Genomic DNA, 20,839 nt, shown 5'->3' on the forward strand with positions numbered 1-20,839 from the left:
TTGAATTAATTTTTTTTTGAACTAATCGAATCGATTGAATTTTTAAATAAAAATAGAGTAAATTGAATTAATTAGAATTTATAAATTTGTATATTTAAGGATTTATAAATTATTTTTTTATTTTAATTATTTAGATTTATTCAGTTTTTTTTATTTAATCAAATAAAAAAATTTAAAATTAAAATCGAATCGAATTAATCAAATTTTTTAAAAAAATAATTAAAATTTTAAAATAATCAAATTAAAATTTTAAATTCAATTAATTCAATCGATTTATTCGAATTTTTACACACCTCTGACACAAGCACACATTAGTAGCAGAAATAAATGAACAATAGTACATATATGAAGACACGTTGATTTTTAGTGTGGTTTATAATTTCTCAGAATTGCTACATCTACAGTGATTTTTAATGTGATTTATAATTGCATTGCTAAATCCACAGTCTGCTACTGTTGTTTTTATTCACCAATGTTTTCAGCTTGCAATTAAATTTTGACTCGGATGCAATTAAATTTTGGCTCGGGCTAGTAGCGTATTTTTTGAGTATTCAGTTAAAATTAAATTGAATTAAATTACTTAAAATTGAATTGAATTAAAATTTTTAAATAAATTAGTGAATCAATTAAATTTTTAAATAAAAATTAATAAATTGAACCAATAAAATATGAATTAATTCGATTGAAAATCAAAATAACTAAATTTTTTTAGTATTATAGTAGATTTATTAATTAATTAAAAATTTATAAATTCACTAATTTAAGAATTTATCTTATTATTTTTTATTTTAATTAATTTGATTTATTCGATTTAATTGAATAAAAAATTTTAAATTAAAATCAACCGAATTAATTAAATTAATTAACTTTTAAAAATTAAATTTTGAAATAATTAAATTAAATTTTTAAATCAGATGATTCAATCAATTTAATTAAACTTTTGTTCATCCGGCCATCTTCGTTCATTGCTATTTCCAACAACGTCAGATATTTCCAACATCAGCCTCTCTGAATTTTTGAATCATTTTAATTTTTTTATCTTTTTATTTTTCATTTTCAATTGTTTTGTTGGACCTTCATCATACTCTTTTGTTCAGTCTCGGATTTTTTTATCTTCTACTTTTTTTTTTTTTTTTTGAGTCTGTTGGAATGCAACTTTAAAGTTTTTCATCAACTTTATAGCTAAACTCCAATAATTATCTTCAACAATGATTAGGTTGAGTATTCAGTTAAAATCGAATCGAATTAATTAAAATCAGAATTGAATCAAATTTTTTTAATAAATTAAATCGATCAAATTTTTAAATAAAAATTAAATAAATTAAATGGATAAAATATCGATTAATTTATCAAAAATTGAATTAACTGAAATAATTAAAATTTTTAAATATTATGAAAATTTTATCAATTAATTAGAAATTTATAAATTTATATATTTAAGAATTTATAAATTATTTTTTTATTTTGATTAATTCAGTTTATTCGATTTAATACTATAAAAAATTCATAAATAACGACGGATTTAACAACCGATTAAATTTCGATCGTTAATTTAGCGACCGATTTTTAAATTCGATCGCTATTTAGCGACCGAATTATAATCTATCGTTATTTTAGCGATCGATTAAATTTCGATCGCTATTTTAGCGATAAAAATTTAATCGGTCGTAAATTTACGACTGAAGTTAAAACTCGGTTACTAAATAGCGACCAAAATTAAAAATCGATCGCTAAATTAGCGATTGAAATTTAATTGGATCGGTAATCTTATAATTGGATGACACGAGAAAAATTTAGCGATTGAATTTTGGATTCTTATAATTGGTGACATGAGAAAAATTTAATATTTAACGATCATTAATATTTAACGATCAAACTTCAGTGCAGTCTCTAAATTAGCGATAGAATTTAGATTGTTTATGTTGGACCTTTAACATACTCTTTTGCTCAGTCTCTAAATTTTCTAAAATTTTTTATCTTCTGCTCCATTTTTTTTGAGTTTGCTGAGATGCAACCTAAAAGCTTTTCATCATGTTTATGGCTGAACTCCAATAATTATCTTTAGCCATCGTTAGGTTGAGTATTTAATTAAAATCAAATCAAATTAATTGAAATTGAATCAAATTTTTTTGAATAAAGCAAACTGATTTAATTTTTTTAAATAAAAATTAAATAAACTGAACCGATAAAATATCGATTAATTCGATCAAAAAATAAAATTAATCGAAATAACTAAAATTTGTAAATATTATAAAAAATTTATCAATTAATGAATTTATAAATTTACATATTTAAGAATTTATAAATTTTTTTTTATTTTAATTAATTCGGTCTATTCGATTTAATTGAATAAGAAATTTTAAAATCGAAATTGAACTGAATTAATTGAATGTTTTAATCGTGAGAATCTGCCATGCTGGTAAGAAATTTTAAGTCACGTACGATCGCGCGCGTAAATTTAATCACTCAATATATCAATTATATATATATATATATATCAAATATTTTTTTAAAAAAAAATCGGATTTAAGATTTAAAATTTTAAAATTTATATAAATAGATTTTATCCAAATAGATGAGTGAGTATATATATATTTATATAAAAGAGAGGGTTTTAATTTTTTTTCACAGATGAACATTTTTACCTTCGGGTTTGATGAAGGTAAGCGTACAAGTGGAAAGGTATTTTAGAAAAAGGACGCATGATTCAATAATTTAAATAATAAAGTGCGTAATTTAAATATTTAAAAATAATAAATAAATTACCTTAGAGTTTATTCAAATAAGGATATTAATTTTATTAGAGATTATCTTCTTTACATTTATTATCACATACTAATATTTTAACAATATATGACAATTACCTAAAGTGACTTGTATTTTCGAAGACAAAGTATTTAATTATATTCTTAAACTAGCTCAATTATTCTCATTTAATCGGAAAACATTTACTTAATTTGATTATTTTATATAATTATTCAAAATTTTCAACCTTTATTATTCTACGTACCTCATCAGGGCTACCAGACTATTCCGTTAATACCATGGTTGAATAAATAAATATTACATAATTTATTATTTTATTTTATTTTTAATAATTTATTATTAATTCTGAAGATGATAAATTTAATTTCATAAATTTTTTTTATCGATTATTAAAATAAATTTAAAATTTTTAATAATTTAACATCATAATTTTTTTAAATATAATAAATGTTGAGTGAGATTTAAATTGTACCTCTAACTCTAATGTACTCATTTTTTAAAATTTGTTTTGGTCCCCCATATTTTATAGGTGAGTACGGACTAAATTAAAATGATATCAGCCAAGTGGAAATGACTCATCAGGGCTCCACCATGTGCTATTTATTAATACAATAAATGCAAATATTTATTTTTATAAAGTTTTCATTTTTCACAATTTATTTGTTCTTTAATTTCCTTTTTGAACTCTTAATTAAATTGTGCATCAATTTTAAAAATGGTACGCACTATTTTTAATTATTATATAATTAAACTAATTCTACAACAAACATATAACTCTCGATGGAAAAATAGAATTATGTTTGGTTTGTGCTGTCTACATCTCTATCTTTTAGCGGTTCTATATATGGATGGAGATTTCATAACCTTACATGAATTTATAAGATAAAAGTGTTTACGTTTGGTTACTTTATAGTTACAATGTACTCCATGGAGATTTTAATTTAGAATGTCAATTTAAATTGGGTTTGTTAAATTGATCTGTCCCATCAAATAATTTAAATGAATTGAATTAAAATTTTATCAATCCATTTTAAAATGAATGGATTTAGATGAACTGACCCGCATAGGCCTACGCCTGCGTGGGTCAAGCTATAACGGACTTAGATTAACCCACGAGATGAGAAAATTTATTTTTTCTTAAAATTTAAAATTAAAGTAGAAAATTCAATAGACTAGTCGGTAACTATTTTTTATAGGCTCGTAGATTGACCCGCCTAATCCATGATCTGTTTTGGATTAGATTTAGGTTAGGTTAGGTTGGGTTATTGGATATTTTTCAACTCATCAAGTTGGTGGGTTGTCCCGTTCTGCCCCGCCATATGATGAGTTTCTAATGGATTAACTCGCTTATCGTGAGTTGATCCGTTTGATAGCTCTAGATTTTATACTCCGGAGAAATTACGGTACAATGGTAAGCACAATAATTAATCAAATATTCAGTCGATTTTAATTACAATGCACTATGAATTAATTTCCTTTAGTGGAATGCTAGCTGCAGAACGATATATTGTTTTTACTTCTCGATTTACTTTTGATGATGGATAAGAAACTTCTATAGGGTCAGATTAATCACCTTCGAATTGATTAGTTCAAAAAATTAAATACTTATATTATCAAAAATAAATAGCGATTTTATAAAATTTATAGGAGAAAATGCTTTAGATGTAAGGTGTGTCGAGGTGAAATAAAAGAAGGTGAAAATGTCTATAATACAAAAAATATTAGAACTTATAAATGTTATATGCGACGTTCTAAAAATCCAGATGACTAAACGAATTCATTAAATTTTATAATTCACAAGAAAGATAAGAAAAAACAAAAGTTTATAAATGATTTTCTCGTTAAAAGATTTAGCACAGTTGATGAAATTCGACTCTAATTACTCCTATCAAGAATATATTCGAATTCCTAAGCTTGAAAATGAAGCATAGAACCTTAAAGTAAATGTTTTACATCAAATATTAATTTTGTATTACGATATTTATATTACGATATTTTAAAATTCTTCTTCTACTTTTCTAATATTATACAAAATATTTGAAATATAAACTTCTAATATTATACAAAATATTTGAAATAATTTATATAAAATTTATAAAGATTATAATATAAAATAAATTAGAAATTAATATATCTAAAATATAAAATATCAATACTAATAATAATTTAAAATTTACAAATGTACAATTTTAGTAAGAGAACACGAAACATATAATAGGATTCTCAAGTTTCAAATATGAATTTAAGAATTATTTCTTTTGATTTTGATAAAATAGATATTGAGTTGAATTTCAATATTCTATGATGGTAGTCATCTTCTCTATCATCACAACAAAATTTAACTTATATATCAATCGTTGTCATAGAATAGTCGTTTAGTTCCAGAAGATAATATATTAGATGAACGACGATCTACTTTATCTCTCGACTTTTTAGAAGCTTAAGCATTACTTGATGATCAAATGAAAAATAAAATAGAACATAAAGAATATAATTTTTGACTTTGATATGAATTTTGATTCTTCAATATCTTAAGAGGATAAGCATATTCAACTTAAATTAGTATAAATTTTATTTTATTTTTATAAATTTATATTTTTTAAATAATAATAATTTTGAATTGTTGTAAACAGTGAACCGAACTGTAACTCAGGATTCCAAACTGTAAATAGTAATCATCTTGGAGGTCAAGATTAAAGTCAATATTTTACCTCATTAATGGTAGGTGGATAGATTGACTGACAAAAGGCCGTCCGCATAATTTTTTGTGGGCAAACCATGTGCTTCACGAAAGCAACATGAGATGCCCCATGGCGTAGCCGAAATGCCCTCTTACTTGCTTAGTGTATCTGATTTAATTATCTGTATTAATCGTGGTACGGATGATATTAGATCCTTTGGAATGAACGTACTATATATGTCTAATGACCGATGATATTAAATTGTTTGTAATTAACTTAATTAATCTCCTTTTGCCACCAGAAATACGAAACACGTGCATAAATTGGGCCTACGCCAGCTCGTCCTCACCCCCGCTTCTATAAAGAGGCCACCGGCGAGCCGATTCTTCAAAGTACCACTACCACAGCACAGCCACATGGCCGACGGCAGCTGCAACCGCAGCCACCACATCGTCCTCGTTCACGGCGCCTGCCACGGCGCCTGGTCCTGGTACAAGCTCATCCCGCTTCTCCGCTCCGCCGGCCACCGAGTCACTGCTCTTGACCTCGCCGCCTCCGGCGTCGACGAGCGCCGCTTCTCCGACCTCAGGAAATTCGACGACTACAACCAGCCCCTGATCGACCTCCTCGCCGAGCTGCCCCCGGGCGAGCGCGTCGTCCTCGTCGGCCACAGCCTCGGGGGCAACTGCATCGCCCGCGCCATGGACACGTTCCCCCACAAGGTCGCCGTCGGCGTCTTCGTCACCGCCTTCTTGCCCGACACCGTTCATCCTCCCTCGTATATCTATAACAAGGTAAGCAAGCTAAACCTGTCTTGATTTTTAAAATCTACCTTTGAGCGTCTTGATCGAATTCTGTTCTTGTGTAGGTCCAACTGGAAGATCTGACATTGCCGTTTTGGTTGGATACTCAATTCGGTACGGTCGGGGACAAGGAGAACGGCCCTCTGTCGATGTTGTTCGGCCCCAAGTTCGGGGCCCTCCTTTACAGTCGCTCGCCGCCGGAGGTACGGCTGTACTCATAGGAACATCATGCATCATCATATATCTCCTCTGTCGATCGCTTTCTCTCCCTCACCTCTCTGCTTCTTCTAACAAAAATCGCATCTCGGTGAAGGATTTTGCCTTGGCTATGACGCTGGTGAGGCCGTCTTCCCTGTTCTTGAAGGAACTGGAGTCGTGGCCGCCGCTCTCGGCGTCAGGGTATGGCTCGGTGGTGAAGGTGTTCGTCGTGTGCGAGAAGGACGAGGTGCTGCCGGCGAGCTTCCAGCGGTGGATGATCGAGAACTACCCGGTGGACGAGGTGAGGGTGATCGAGGAGGCCGACCATATGCCGATGCTGTCGACGCCGGAGAAGCTGAACCGGTTCATCTCGGAGATCGCCGACGAGTACGCGTGAGAATTGATTCGCGTTGAATTCGCATATATAAAAGCAGCTGTCGCAATGTGGGGGAGAAAATAAGAAATAAAACCACCTTGTTTTACTATATTTATCTTTTGTTTTCGTGGAAGTGATTATGATTCGGTTTTGGCCGAAGAAAAGTTCTTAATTTAGTGGGGAGGGACTCAAAGGTTGCCCCATTTTTAAATATTTAAATTTAATTTCTAAATTGTATTTATTATTTTAAAAATATTCATAAAGAATCTAAGGTAAAAGTTAAACGCGCACCGTTTCAACTCTTCCAAAATAATCAAAATTAGCTCCGTTCAATTAAATATTACATGTGCCATTTATTAATGCAAATATTTATTTTTTTAATGAAGTAAATTAATTCATTTCCCGGGAGAAGTTGCTACTGCGGGTACATATTGTTATAATAAAAAAAGTTTAGTGATTAATTATAACTTGGTATATATGAGGTCGCTGGTGGTGGATACAACTTTTTACTATAAACTGATGCCATTAATAATTAAAAGTCTAACTGTTTGTACGCCGCTGTCTTGAAGTTGACAGAGTTGCCATCAATAATTAAAAGTGTTTAATGATCATGAAAGACTCAAAATTTAGAATGTAGATGTTCTCATTTGGAGAAGAAGAAAGACTAGTGTTCAAGAACAGTGACACCTTTAGACCTACACTACTGTACTAAAGCCCTGAGTGGCACGGCATAGAATGAGAATGCAATTTTATTTTATCATATGACTCATGGTCTTTGGCATTTTGTTTGGAAGAGAGAAATATCTTCTTTGGCTTCTACAGAGAAAGCCAAATCTTGCTCAAACAATTTCTTCACTCTTCACATCCTGCTATCAATTCTCTTAATGAAAGAGGACAAATTACTTCGAGCTATGGATTGAGGAAGAAAAGGAATCTAAGGTGAGGGAAAAAAATACATATTTTATAATAGATAAATAGTTAAAAGGATGAATAATTCACTTTTTTCACAAAGAGTTTGTAGTTAATACTTGTAGAGGAAGAACTGCTAACTGAAGTATATTTTAATACAGTGGCTAGCTCTCACAAATAAGTGAAGCTAAGGCTTGGTATTTGTGATCGTTATTATCGATCTCAACCTTCATCCTTTTAACGAATTAATTTAGCTCGAGAGTAAATAGCTACAAAAATTAAATGGGACTAAAATAAGATAATTAGCAAAAACTAAGGTATAAAATCAGTTATATATTCATCTTAAAATTTATAGATTTAGTTTCACTTTCCTATTGCTAGCACAATATTATATTGTTGTAGCTCTCTTTCATTCTAGCTATATTTCCCTTTCCGACTATTGCATTACGTGTAAAGGATTCACACAAACAGGAAAGAACTTTCATCACAGTGATCATGTTGATTGGTGTAATCTCATTAAAGCTTATCGAGTTGTATGTTCACTAAGCCTGTTTTTAGAACACCTTAATATTGTTTTATCATGAACTTACTTATAATTCTGCACTTGAAACTTTTCAGAAGATCCCAAACAAGTTTAGAGTGGCTAAAATATTAGTCTCATTTAAAATTTAAACTCTGATTTTTTATTATTCCTCTATAAATTTTACCATGCATCACATTTATAATTTAAATTGTTATTAATCAATAGCGTAGCCAGGATTCACATAACTGCCCTAGGCTAAATTATAAAAATAATAATACATACATATATAATGAATATTTAATAAACATATAATATTTAGATATCAATATTCTTTTACAGAGTTTAAATTTTATATAAAATACTTCAATATCTACTTGAATTATGCTCGGTGAGATTTTAGAGTATAAACTTCATATTACAGAGTATATAAAAATCATGATTTTAAGTTTATTTTCTCAGATAATTATCATTCTATATAGAGAATCATATAATCATAAAGTAAATCATCATCTATCTTGTTGCGACGTATCGTTTTAAGAAATTTCATAATTGAAAAGACTCTCTTTACTGTTGCAATTGATATAGGAAGAGTCAATATAAGATGAATCAATCTCTGAATCATAACTTAACTTTCAGCCTTTTTTAGTTACAACCATTTCTCTATATAATGCAGAAAGAGTATAAATTTGTTGAAACTCAGGATCAAAAATTATATCAAATTGATAGTGTTCCAATTCAGCTTTCAAAACATGAATTTCTTGTTGAGTGAAATATAGGATAAAATTTTGATGTAAGCTTGCAAATGTCATCCACATTAAATTTTTTAAATGAATCAGTAGGATCTAGAACTGAACAAAGATAAGAAAAGTCATATGTTTACTTGTAAAATTCAATACAGTGCTGAAATTTAAATGTTTGAAATCAAAAGAAAAGATTTTAAAAGAGAACAAATATACAAATTAAAAATATAATTGTAGTTGACAATGTCAATTTGTTTGCCTACGCCTACCTATTTACATTTTCTTTTTAATGTAAATTCTTCAATAAGGGAATAATATAATGCTTCTCTTTAATAGAGCTAATGGCTAAGGGAACAGTAAAAATTGAAAGAAAAAATAATAGCAAACTTCAAAACTTACTGCGGCGGCTACAACTGAGAAAATGGTTATAAAATAAAACTCAATTGTTAAACTCAAAAGGAACAAAGAGGAAAGAAGATGATCTTGGATCTATGACGTTGAATGGCTTGAAAAACGAATCCTAACTGAGCGACCTCTGCTGTTGTTATGAGACTAAGTGGCTCCTCGATGCATCGAACGACAAATAAAAGAAAACTCTTTTTTTTTCTTCCATTAAACCATATGAGTAGGGTTTTTATTAAATTTGGACTATATTGACTTCAATTGTTGAGTTACATTGGGTTCTAGACTGTACTAGACTGAATTGACTCCATATGTCTTGACTTCAATTGTTGGATTGCACTGTAAAATAATGTATTGGCTCTAAGTGCTACAACTTAGGCCTAGCTACGCCATTGTTACTGATTTGCCATTATTGGTGACTTATGGTACCTTATTAATAAATTTATCATATTATATGTAATTAGATTATATTGTTTTAATGATTTAATAATATGATTAAAAAGTATATATATTTAATGTTGCTAGTTAAAGTTAGTTTTTTAATAAAAAAATCAGCAATTAGTTTTGATGCTTCTTATCAAAATAATAAAATTTTGTTTTATTGTCATGTGTGAATTAATTATTTTCCCTGTGCGCGTAATTAAGTAGGCCCATAGTTAAACTTTGTAGTTCTTACTGCAAACTTCCATCTCTATGCGGTTTGCCTGCTGTAAAGATCGCCCTTCTTATCTGTCGTCGCGATCTTGAAACTGACTCGGGACACGAAAATAGTAACGAGCAAAGCTATGTCGTGGCTCGCGAGGTCTCTCGCCAATGCGCTGATCCCCGACCGCCACGCCGACGAAGTCGATCCCGAGGAGAGGGCGGACCCCGGCGGCAGCGGAGACGGCAGCGGAGAAGACGACCCTGGCCGCGGCGGCGTCAAGGAAGATTTCTACGAGATCACCCAAACCCTATCCCGGCAGTTCCGCGGCGTCGCTGCGTTCCTCGCTCCTCCTCCCACCTCCTCCTCTTCTGATCCTACCCCGTCTGGACACGATGAACCCGAAGAGTTCTCCGATTTCCCATCCATGGCAGGACTTCAGAGTGACCTTGCTGAGATCGGAGGGAGATTCAGGTCCGGCATCTCCAGGCTCTCCGGATCCAAGGCGGTCACGGAGATCTCCAAGATTGCGTCCACGTTCATCCCTTTCGGGCCCGGGGAAGAAGAAGATGAAGGATTGGAAGGGAAGTACAGGACGGAAGCCGTGGGCGTCACCGAGGAGGTGATGGCCTTCGTCAGGAACATCTCCATGCATCCGGAGACGTGGTTGGATTTCCCATTGTTGCCTGATGATGAAGAATCTGACGGTATTTCTTCTTTCCTGTTAAAATTAGATTTGCTTTCTCTTTGGGTTCTTCGCTGGTTGTCTTGAAAGGAAAGATGGTAACATTGAACAATCATTAGTTCCATGCAAATGCTTACATTTCCAAAAATTTTGTTTGTTCATTCCTTTCCTTGGATAAGAGATGCCAGAGATCCTCTATGGAATATGAGTATTGTTACTCTGTGCCAATCGAGTTTCTATGAAAACTTTTCTACAGGTACTCTTAAAACTGTGAATTTGAGATTACTTCTTTTCCTGATTGATTGATGGAATAATGCATAACGTACTTACTAAGAAGTTAGGAATGCAGTGAAATTTTCAGAAACGTTAGAACTATTACTGAAGCGTTCTTGAGGTCACTAAAATAATGGGTAGTCCTTGGCTCCATTTTCAGGGGCATCTAAACAAGTTCAAACTTTATTTACTTTTAGCTAGATACTCTTTTTTGTGCTCTTGATGCTGTTAAGCAATGAAGGATTGTAGAAACCATTGCCTCAAACCTATTGGGAAACTGAAACAACTCAGTGATGTAATGCGTTACAGGTTTTAGTATGTTAAAGGATGTAAAATAGTCCTAGTGAGGCTTTTACTTTACATGGAAGAGTCCAATTTCTAAACTCAGGTGCTGCCTACTTTCATGGGAGTGCAGGATCGTGGTTTCATAGCCCTTGGACAACCTGAAAATTGTCTTCTTTAGTTCAAACTTAATAATTATTATTTATCTGTGTTTTTTTCTGTTTAATTATATTTCCCTTTTTATGGATGTTAAAGAAGTTTGAGTTATGATTTACTTTGTTTGTTAGCTTTACTTACATTTTTGTTGCTCGTTTAATACGACATAGACATAGGGCATTAGGGTTCCTATTTGACTTGAGGAATAGCACATAAAGTTTCCCGTTTTATATTTTAGGTCACAATGATACATGACGATACAATTTTCCAGGCTAGAGGAATAGAACATAAAGTCTCTCCTATATATTTTTTCATTGAGATTGGGTAATTGGCACATTTCAATGAGTTACATTTCTTCCTACTTTAATGGGTTTCTCCTATCTATCGTCTTCCAGATTTTGACATGTCTGATGCTCAGCAAGAACACGCCTTGACAGTAGAGCGCCTTGCACCGAGATTAGCCGCTTTGAGGCTTGAACTTTGCCCAAGTCATATGAGCGAAGGATGCTTTTGGAAAATCTATTTTGTGCTTTTGCACCCAAGGCTCAATAAGCATGATTCTGAACTTCTCTCGACACCACAGGTTCTTCTCTTTGTGGATGTTCTTGTTTTTTTTTTTGCTTTCTTCTTCCTACTATCACCGCCTACTCCTCCATATATAAGTTATAGGTAGATTGTGTTGTATCAAAGCCCAGATTTAAGATTCATATTAAAGTAGATGTTTTGGTATTTAAAAGTAAAATATATGAAACAAGTCATGTTTTTAGAATTGTTCATAATCTTTTTGAAGTTCACAAGTTTCAGTTACAAATTTTCGCTAGTATCAATTATTGAGAAATAAATTACTGAGCCATACTGTAAAATTTTGGAAAGGTGATTCAGAGAAAAATAAGGATGGAACAAAAACAATATTTCAGGATCAATTCAGTTTCATACTTGGAAATCATGATATTATTAATTTAGTAAGATGGCAAATAAAAAAAGTGAGAAAATAATGTTTGGAAAAATAAGTATAATGGTCCCTATACTATTGTTGTGTTGGACTTTAGAAAATTAAAAGAATCTAGTAATTATATCAATATAATAGAGAATATGTATGAAAATGAAGCTACTAGTGTTAGAGCTGTTAGGAATGTAAAAAATGATCTTTCTATAACTATAAAGTTAATTGTAAGTTTCTATCTTCTACATCAATACTATATGAACTTAATGTTGCTGAAGATTCATTAATAGGATAAAGGGTGGATCGAAATAGAGAAACTTTTAAAGTCATGCGAATCTTCATGTTCTTGTACATTAGAAAAAAAGTTATAATTTTGATACCACCAATCCTATTTAATTCCTCTAAGTGTGGGGCAGTTAACAAACAACACAAATAATATGTTTAATTCTGCTTGAGTTAATTAGAAACTCATGCCTAATTGGTTACATTTCTAATTAGTTAAAAATTGTTGCATTTTTAAATTTTTTTTCTTTTTTGAATAGATTGTCGAGGCCAGAGCATTGTTATTACAGCAGTTGCAGGTTCCAGCAAAAACGGGAACAGAGAAGCCAGAAGTAGATGACACTCCACTTCCATCTGAGGAGCAGATCACAGAACAAAAGGATCTTTATGAAATCTCACCTTCCGAAACTAAGGAGGTAGTAACTGCTGTTATCACAACCGATGTTGTGACTGAAAAACTCCAAGTGCAAACAGGTGAAATAGAAATCGTTGACAAAACTGTCATCGAAGAAGAGCCGCTTCGGCAGACACAAAAGGGTCACAGTGATGCATCAAAGGTTTCCGTTGAGCAGTTCAGCGAGAATGACGAAGGGGACGATTGGTTAATGGAAGAAACAGAAGAAACGGGTGCCTCAAGAAGCACCAACATCCCTTTGGTGAATGATGAGGATGTCTCTTTCAGTGACCTTGAGGATTGATGCTGGTGAGCAAAATGCAACACAAGCTTCCAACAAAGTGACTGCCGCTTTAAGTTTCAACAAATATCTGCCTTGTGAGTGCTCGTGCCCAGGAACATTTAGTTCTGTCATTTCTGATTAAATTGTAAATATACATTAACATTCGATAACAATTTCAGTTAAAAATTGGTTTTATCAGGTCTCTTATATCCTTTTTGTTCAACCTTCTATGCTTCTTGGTACCTTTCTGATTAATTATACTATTTGCATTAGCAGTTAGATTGGCACAACTTGATATCATCCATCCAATCCATAGTTATTGTAATAGGTCATCTCTTACTCTTAATCTGAGTTTAGACAACAATGTTATTTGCAAGTTCATATTACTGATTCTATTCATTCTATATAACACTAGATCTGGCCATGCATTACCACTATACTTATCCATGACTCAACTAAGGAGATAGTTTAAGTCTCTGTCTGTCGAAAGCAATACAAGAGTCAATTCTTGATCTTCGATATAGTTAATGGAGTGTCTTAAAAAGGATACTGGAATGACTTGAAAGTTCCATATTCACCAATGACTCAAAGGGGCCTTCAGGGAGTGGAACGACATGACAGTCGATCCACAAAATGTTCATTCAGGGTGGTTTCAGACAGAATGATAGTTTGTCAGAAATGTAAAATTTTGCATAATTCATGTTTTGCTATCATAAGAAAAATGAAATGCGTCGGCTGAACCTTCAACAATAATACCATTCAGTGGATCTAGTTTCATAGACATGACATTATCTAAATGGAATTTTTTTCTCACCACTACAAATGTAACTGAATCTTTTGCACATCAGACCACAGCATTAGAGTTGATAGGAGAGCAATAGTCGCTGTCTCAACTCGCAATCTGCATGAGCCAAGCCCGACAGGAGTAGCACCTGCTTCTCCCAGCAGCTTCACTTCATCATCTGTGAAATCTGAAAATAGCTATTAGCAAATCTGTCTGTCAATCATAGCAGTTAACATATTCATTATGGTGTCTAGATGTACACAATTTTGTAAATTTGTGTAAACTGAGTTGGCAACAGACATCACACAGTTGAAAGGTGATTTTAGATTTATTCTTACAGACATCAAAGAAACACTAGCAAAGAAAGTACCTGATGAGATCAAGACAAATACCATCCAAATATATAGAAAAACTAAAAGAAGAGAAGTGAGAGAATTCTTAAAAGAAAATAAAATAAATAAAACAGTTATTCTGAAAGGCTTCCTGTAGGATCTGATGCAAATAAAAAATAGACTGAACCAATAAAACGAACCAATAAAACAAACCGATTCGAAGATCTGTAATACAATTTCATTTAACTTTTTACCTTGTAAAGAATACACAGTCTATTTAGACTACTGTCCTAGAGTGATCAGATTATCATAAAAGTCTATTGAAAGAGTATTCCATCACATTATTATGATAGTCAAATCTAATACAAGTTTTCTAATTTATCATTTATCTCCTCTTTTGTGAGAACATGAAGGCTTTAGTGAGATTGCTAAGTGCGGCACCCAGGTTTTTTAGCCCAATTTCGTTCCTCGTCTACCCTCCTCACCTGTCACAGTCCATTGTCACTGCACATATCACCTCCCTCCTCGTGCATGTTGCTCCCCTTCCTTTGCTCATGTGGGAAAAAAAAAACTCTCTACCCACAAACAACAATCTCCTCTCTTGCAATTGTATCATCCATCCTCTCTCTCCTATATGCACGCCGGCTCAATTTCATAATGCCACCTCTCCTGTCTACTTTCACTTCTCCCACCCCAATATGTAGTTGTCTCCTCCCCCGCAAATAGTTGATCACCCCTCTGGAGAAGTTTCTGTTTCCTAGTCGCTTTGCCCTTTGTTCCCCTCCATTCCATACTTTCCTTTGCAGTGTATTTACTTCAAGGGAATTGGAAACAGTGGGACTCCAAAGAACATGAAACACATTTAAATGTATCCACTCAAAATCAGAGGGAAGCAAAAATGGTATGGAAAAATGCTAGAACTACTAACCCCCTTCTGGTCCAACTATCAGAATTCCACTCTCTTGGGCTGTTGAATGATATAAGATATTCATAAGGGGAGTTGCTTCTGCTGAAGCAAGAAAGGCAAGCTTTGACTCCGAAACCTAGTGCAGAAAAATAGAGAAACACATAAAAATCACAGATGTTGAAGCCGAATGAAAAAAAAAAAAAAACCTTTGGTGGAGAAAAATGCATCAACAGAATAGAAACAAAAAGAGAGCTTAGCAAAGCATAGCTATACATGTTTAAACTATGTTTACCACTGAACTAGGTTCTGGAAACTGCTAATAAAATTACAAGATGAGAGTTCATATGGCATCAGTCTGACCTCACTTTATCTGATTGATTTTCAGATAATTGCAGAACTTGCTATTTACTACCTGTATTACACATGCAAACTCCAAAAAAAATTGATATATTTAACAAACTACACAGTCAATTGCTCGCCTTTAGATGAATTCTTCAAAGGAATTATTCATAATGAGGAAGATATAGTCTTACAAAAAGCTCGGTAACCAGGAAAGACCCATATAGTCAACGCCAACCATTGGGAATTAAGGAACATATGTTGTTTCTGTTTACCAATACACAAATTCTATCTTGAGAAAATTAAGATCATCTAGGCAATTTTTCCATAAAGAGTTGCATGGATGGTCTTATTGAAAAACAAAAGGAGCTCATCTAGTAATAAGACATTAGACACTTAGCACACAGACTAAAATAAAAGCTTTAATGTATTAAAGTCGTCATGTCCCAACTACTTAGGGTTTACATGAACTTTATCCGTGCATTGAGCTTGATAGAAAGCAATCTCACTAGTAATATTCAAATTAACCATATCATTTTATTTCATTAATTAATGTTTTGTTTGGTCTCCCTCTATCTCTTACACCTTCCACTCTAATAGAATCAACACTTAAACTACACAACTAATATGAGACTTAAATTAAAAATCTCTATATCTTGTTTGAGAACTATTGCTCATGAAACACACTTGTTATAAATAAGAAATAGCATGACGCTCAGGTACTTTGCAACCGACCAAACAAATGACAACCTAGAAGAATTTGATCTGCCAAACTATTACAGATTATCGCCAATCAATTGATATATCACCAAACTGAGATATTCTATTCATCGCTTAGTTTCTTCAGAAATAATATGAAACTGTATAGGCCTAGGGCTCTCTAGATTTCTCCTGGAATCTAGTGTATAATTAACCATTGATTGTGCCCAAAGCCATTTGAGTTACTCCAACTGGAACCTAATACTTCGGGCATGGAGCAATTGGTATAACTAAGAGAATATACGCATAGGTGCTCAGATAGGAGAATTATAACACAGGAGATTACATAGTTATCAATGATGAAAAGAACTTACAAGCGGCAAAAGTTTCTGAAGCTTCAAAGGAGGATTTAAAGTCATTTGGTGTAGTCTCTGACCTATGCACAAAAGGACAATGAGAATGCAATATAGGCATAGAAAAAACCACTAAGGTAATTCTCTGTGGAGTTCTAAGACATTAATGCACTTAATTGGCATGTAAAGATAAATAAAATGACATAGAAACTAAAATCCTGTAAAAGAAGCCAAAAAATGATTACATTGCTTGACAGCAGCTACTACAACACGCTCCAATCGTTCTACCCGATTTTCTGCAATGGTATGTGATCTCTCCGTTAAGATGGGGGTCACACTACTAGCTCCCAGTTCCTTAAGAGAACATACAAAAGGAAATGAACCAATTATACATGTGATACACATAGAAAGCTAAAATTATCCACAAATAGAGGTGGCATACAGTGCACTTCTCAACAAGCCAATCTGCACGGCCACCTTTCAAGGTCCCTGAAACAATGGAGCTTGACACATGCCAAAAAAAATAGAAATTATAGTATGGTTATTTGAAAAGTACGGATAGAAGGACTCACCAAAAGCAGCATATACATGCCATTGAATACCTTGCGGAGGAACAACTTGAGGCTCTTCTACAGCCATGATATCTAAACCAGCTCGACTGACACTTTGTATACAACCTTCAACTAAACCACCTTTCCCATCAAAGAGCTGCACCCTTGAGTGTTATACAGGAAGAAACACTATTGCAACATAAGAACCGAATGGGAGACAGATCAAAAAGTCACTTTTTGAGTTCTCATATGGAATCAAATGACCATAAACTATAAAAAAAATATTGCACAAAAACTACGAAGTTGTATATGGAACCCTTCAAATACCCACCTTTCTCATGAAAAAATAAACAGCATAAGAAAAAACAAAGCTAACTCCATGCATAGTTCCATAAAATGGTAAAAAAAAAAAAACAAAAAGGGAAAAAAAAGTGTTTTACGGGAAAGGAAGGAAGAAGCCACCCCACTATACGAATCAAAATAGCAAGAATGAGAGTCAAATCAACGAAGAAGCCATGTTTTTGAGTTCTTGTATGGAACTAAAGACCGTTCGGAAAGGCTACGAAGTTTATGCACTGCGCTGCATTTGATCCGAGTCCGCGGCATACCTATCATTTGGTCCGAGGCGCAGCACCTTCGACATGTGCCAGAACTCGTCACCTTGGATCCGCACAACATTTCCCTGTCAAAACCCCAGGAAAAAGAACCCCCATCAAAACAACGATAAGGGAGCACCAGGCGCTCGACAAAATGCCTAGACGAAAAAACAGCGACATATTGAGAAAACAAGGTCAGAGATTTAGCCGCCTTAGAGGGAGGAAGCGAGGGGGAGTGGAAGCGAGGGAGGCCGCCGCGGCTCTGGCTCCCTGCGGCATCAGATGGCACCACGCGGAGGCCGCCCGAGAACCCACGCCGCCATGTCCGGCAGAAGCGGCCGCACAGTGGTAGACGCGCGGCCACTCTCGGCATCGCCCGATACGCTATAGCTATGACTTGATCCCAATTGAGCCGAGATTTATTTAGTACAATTATTTTTGTTTTGGATTTTATGAATTATTTTAGGTTTGGTAAATTTTAAATTTAAATTATTTTTAAATCCAATATTTTAAATATACAAAAATTGTATTATAAATTTATTGGAAAAAAAGACGGTCTATTTACCACAAATTATACAGCTACTAGGAACATTTCCATATCTCTCATTCCACAAATTAACATTATCATTAAGTTGATTCGAATCAAATTAAAATTATTATTTGAGATATATATTTCAATTATTCAGAAAGTCAAACTGCAGTCGAAGCCTGATGATGCAAATCCCAAAACTTGGCCGTCTTCACGTCGTCTTCTTCCATCATCTTGGAGAAGGCCTCGTGCTCGTACTCCACCTTGTTCCTCCCCCCGAACTCCACGGACAGCACGTCCAGATCGAAGAAGTCGCTCATCACTTCCATGCTCTCCTGGTTCTTGGGGTACACGAACTTCACCTTCTGGGAGGTCTTGGGATCCATGAAGTACTTCACCACCTGCAGGGAACGGAACGGAGTTTGTGATGATGCTTCATTCAACCAGCCATTTAGATGGATCAGGCGATCGATCGATCGATCGAGTTCGAACCTTCCAAAAAGCTTCAAAGACTCTGGGGGGATTGTACATGAAGGCAAAGGCGAGGCGCTCAGGGTAGTGGTTCTGCAGGATGTGCGCCGTCTCCCTCGCCGTCTTGATCGGCACCGAGTTGCTCAGCGACCACCCCGTGAAGTCGATCAGCCACATCATCTGCTCCTGCTTCTCCGGCAGGTTGATGACGGCGTTCTCCAGGAGGTACACCAGGTGCCTCAGTTGATTCTCGTGCGAGCTCGTGTTCTGCAAATTAAACAAACCGATTGAGAAACATGTTCAGAAATTATTAATTTACACCATCAGAGAAGCCTCGGACCTGCTTGGCTGGTCGCATGACGATGACGGTCCTCCCCTCGCGATCGTGGAAGTCGGCGCGGTAGACTTTGCCCGTTTCGCCTTCCTGTGCGACTTCACGCTGAATTCCAATGAACTAGCTAGTCAGTAATGGCAGCAGGGATAATAGTGATGAGAGTCAGCGATCTCACCCATCGGATTTCTTCCGGCTTGTAGCTGGATCTCCACTCGAGAGTTTCTTCCAACATCTTCTTGGATTTGTCGACGTCCCAGTTCCGAGCCGCCAGGTATCTTCTCAGGCATGCATCACTGCAGTATTTCAGGCTGCGGCCGTCCAGGGGGCCAATTACAGCTCTCAGCTCTTCAATCTGTCCAGGGAAAATTGTGATCTCAAACAACAGTACTCAACAACAACGATGAGTCTCCAAATTCGATTTCGATTTCGATTCGCAGCATAATTAACAGAGCTAAAGATTTCGAGTAGCTTACTTTTTCCTCTTGGTTCTCGGCGTCATGGTCCTGTTTACCATGAGAAGTATGCTTCCTCCGGAACATGATTCTCAAGAATTAACTAAACTCGACAACAATATCTCATTAGAAAGAAAATATGAACATAATCCAAAAAACTCAGTCTAAAACATAAAATTGTGCCCGAATCATAAATATATTTAGATCGAGATGTGTTTATCCAATCCATAACAAGATACTAGATGAATAAGGCAAAATACTGGTTCAGAACAACGCAAACCGTCAAGAAGAAGAAGAAGAAGAAAGGAAGTAGAGAAGAGAGACGCACACCTTGTTGAAACTTCAAAGAGATGCAGATGGAAAGAGGAGAAGAGAGGAAGAAATGTAAGAGCTAAATGGACGTCTTCTAGAAGAGAAGACTTTTGAGAAAAAATAAACAATTCTTCATGTTGGAACGTGAACAACTCTCTGCCTATCTCCTGTGTCGGTGTGAATCTTCTGTTCTCCTTCTGTGGAACAAAAGAAATAAATCAATAATCAAAGATTGAAACTGATGAAATGAATGTTGAAGAAAAGTCAGCGCTGTGGGCGTTATAAACAAAGGAGAAGGTGGAAGAAACGCAGATGTCATTCTCAAAAATAACTGAAGGGACAGACCTTAAGGGGGGCCTCAATCAGGTCATTTTCTGCTCCATTTATGTTACAAGGCAGGACGTCGACCTCAAACAGGAAAATTGTGACCCCTACTCACTGATGAGTGCAATAATAATAATAAAAATAATAATTTTATTTTTCATTGGATAAAGCTATTCACTTATGCTTTAGAAAAACAATCATCTCATATTTAATACATTTGATCGTGATGGTCTAATGTCCAGTTCTTGGTGCTTTATCTTTTCTCCCTCCACCACTGGCTTCAACTGCTCACAGCATTTCTGAGAGACCCCAAAATAGAAGAAGCTCCATTGATTGATTCCAGATGTGGATGCTCGCCTGAATGATTCCTAGAGAAACGTTTCCAATTTTAGTAACGTTCACCGGGAGTGGATCCCAGAAGCTGACGAAGTCGCCGGTGGCGCTGCTGCTGCAAGTAATCAAACGCGAGATTGTCTGAAGCCGCCCGATCAAAAGGGAATTAATCTCTGTCGTTTGT

At 34.4% G+C, this 20,839-nt stretch overlaps 4 protein-coding genes across 6 annotated transcripts; 2 read left to right on the forward strand and 2 right to left on the reverse strand.

Moving 5' to 3' along the window:
* The first annotated feature begins 5,832 nt into the window (after window positions 1-5,832).
* LOC141826592 (methylesterase 1-like) lies at window positions 5,833-6,939 on the forward strand. The gene is made up of 3 exons (XM_074713851.1): window positions 5,833-6,241; window positions 6,316-6,453; window positions 6,564-6,939. Exons 1-3 carry the CDS (start codon window positions 5,864-5,866, stop codon window positions 6,843-6,845), a joined length of 798 nt encoding a protein of 265 aa, XP_074569952.1. The 5' UTR covers window positions 5,833-5,863; the 3' UTR covers window positions 6,846-6,939.
* Window positions 6,940-10,182: 3,243 nt separating this feature from the next.
* On the forward strand, window positions 10,183-13,541 carry LOC141826591 (uncharacterized). The gene is made up of 3 exons (XM_074713850.1): window positions 10,183-10,748; window positions 11,833-12,020; window positions 12,923-13,541. The coding sequence occupies exons 1-3, from the start codon at window positions 10,184-10,186 to the stop codon at window positions 13,358-13,360; spliced, it is 1,191 nt and encodes a 396-aa protein (XP_074569951.1). The 5' UTR covers window position 10,183; the 3' UTR covers window positions 13,361-13,541.
* A 484-nt stretch (window positions 13,542-14,025) lies between these two features.
* LOC141827639 (uncharacterized) lies at window positions 14,026-18,273 on the reverse strand. The gene is made up of 8 exons (XM_074714930.1): window positions 18,112-18,273; window positions 17,913-17,986; window positions 17,326-17,468; window positions 17,196-17,242; window positions 16,999-17,107; window positions 16,775-16,836; window positions 15,384-15,498; window positions 14,026-14,310 (listed from the first exon to the last, which is right to left on the reverse strand). Exons 1-8 carry the CDS (start codon window positions 18,271-18,273, stop codon window positions 14,156-14,158), a joined length of 867 nt encoding a protein of 288 aa, XP_074571031.1. The 3' UTR covers window positions 14,026-14,155.
* A 207-nt stretch (window positions 18,274-18,480) lies between these two features.
* Window positions 18,481-20,165, reverse strand: LOC141827481 (uncharacterized). Of its 3 annotated transcripts, none has more exons than XM_074714737.1 (6): window positions 20,017-20,165; window positions 19,708-19,789; window positions 19,410-19,586; window positions 19,241-19,339; window positions 18,922-19,167; window positions 18,481-18,830 (listed from the first exon to the last, which is right to left on the reverse strand). In XM_074714737.1, exons 2-6 carry the CDS (start codon window positions 19,771-19,773, stop codon window positions 18,591-18,593), a joined length of 828 nt encoding a protein of 275 aa, XP_074570838.1. In that variant the 5' UTR covers window positions 19,774-19,789; window positions 20,017-20,165; the 3' UTR covers window positions 18,481-18,590. The 3 variants fall into 3 exon arrangements, with proteins under 3 accessions (XP_074570838.1, XP_074570839.1, XP_074570837.1); XM_074714738.1 differs by having other exon boundaries at window positions 19,708-19,785; window positions 20,017-20,149; XM_074714736.1 differs by lacking the exon at window positions 20,017-20,165 and having other exon boundaries at window positions 19,708-19,937.
* Between the last annotated feature and the right edge of the window lie 674 nt (window positions 20,166-20,839).

The sequence above is a fragment of the Curcuma longa genome, chromosome 4 (genome assembly GCF_044706935.1).
Source record: "Curcuma longa cultivar G26 ecotype Majalengka, Jawa Barat chromosome 4, ITB_CL_G26_1.1, whole genome shotgun sequence".
Classification (NCBI taxonomy): Eukaryota; Viridiplantae; Streptophyta; class Magnoliopsida; order Zingiberales; family Zingiberaceae; genus Curcuma; species Curcuma longa.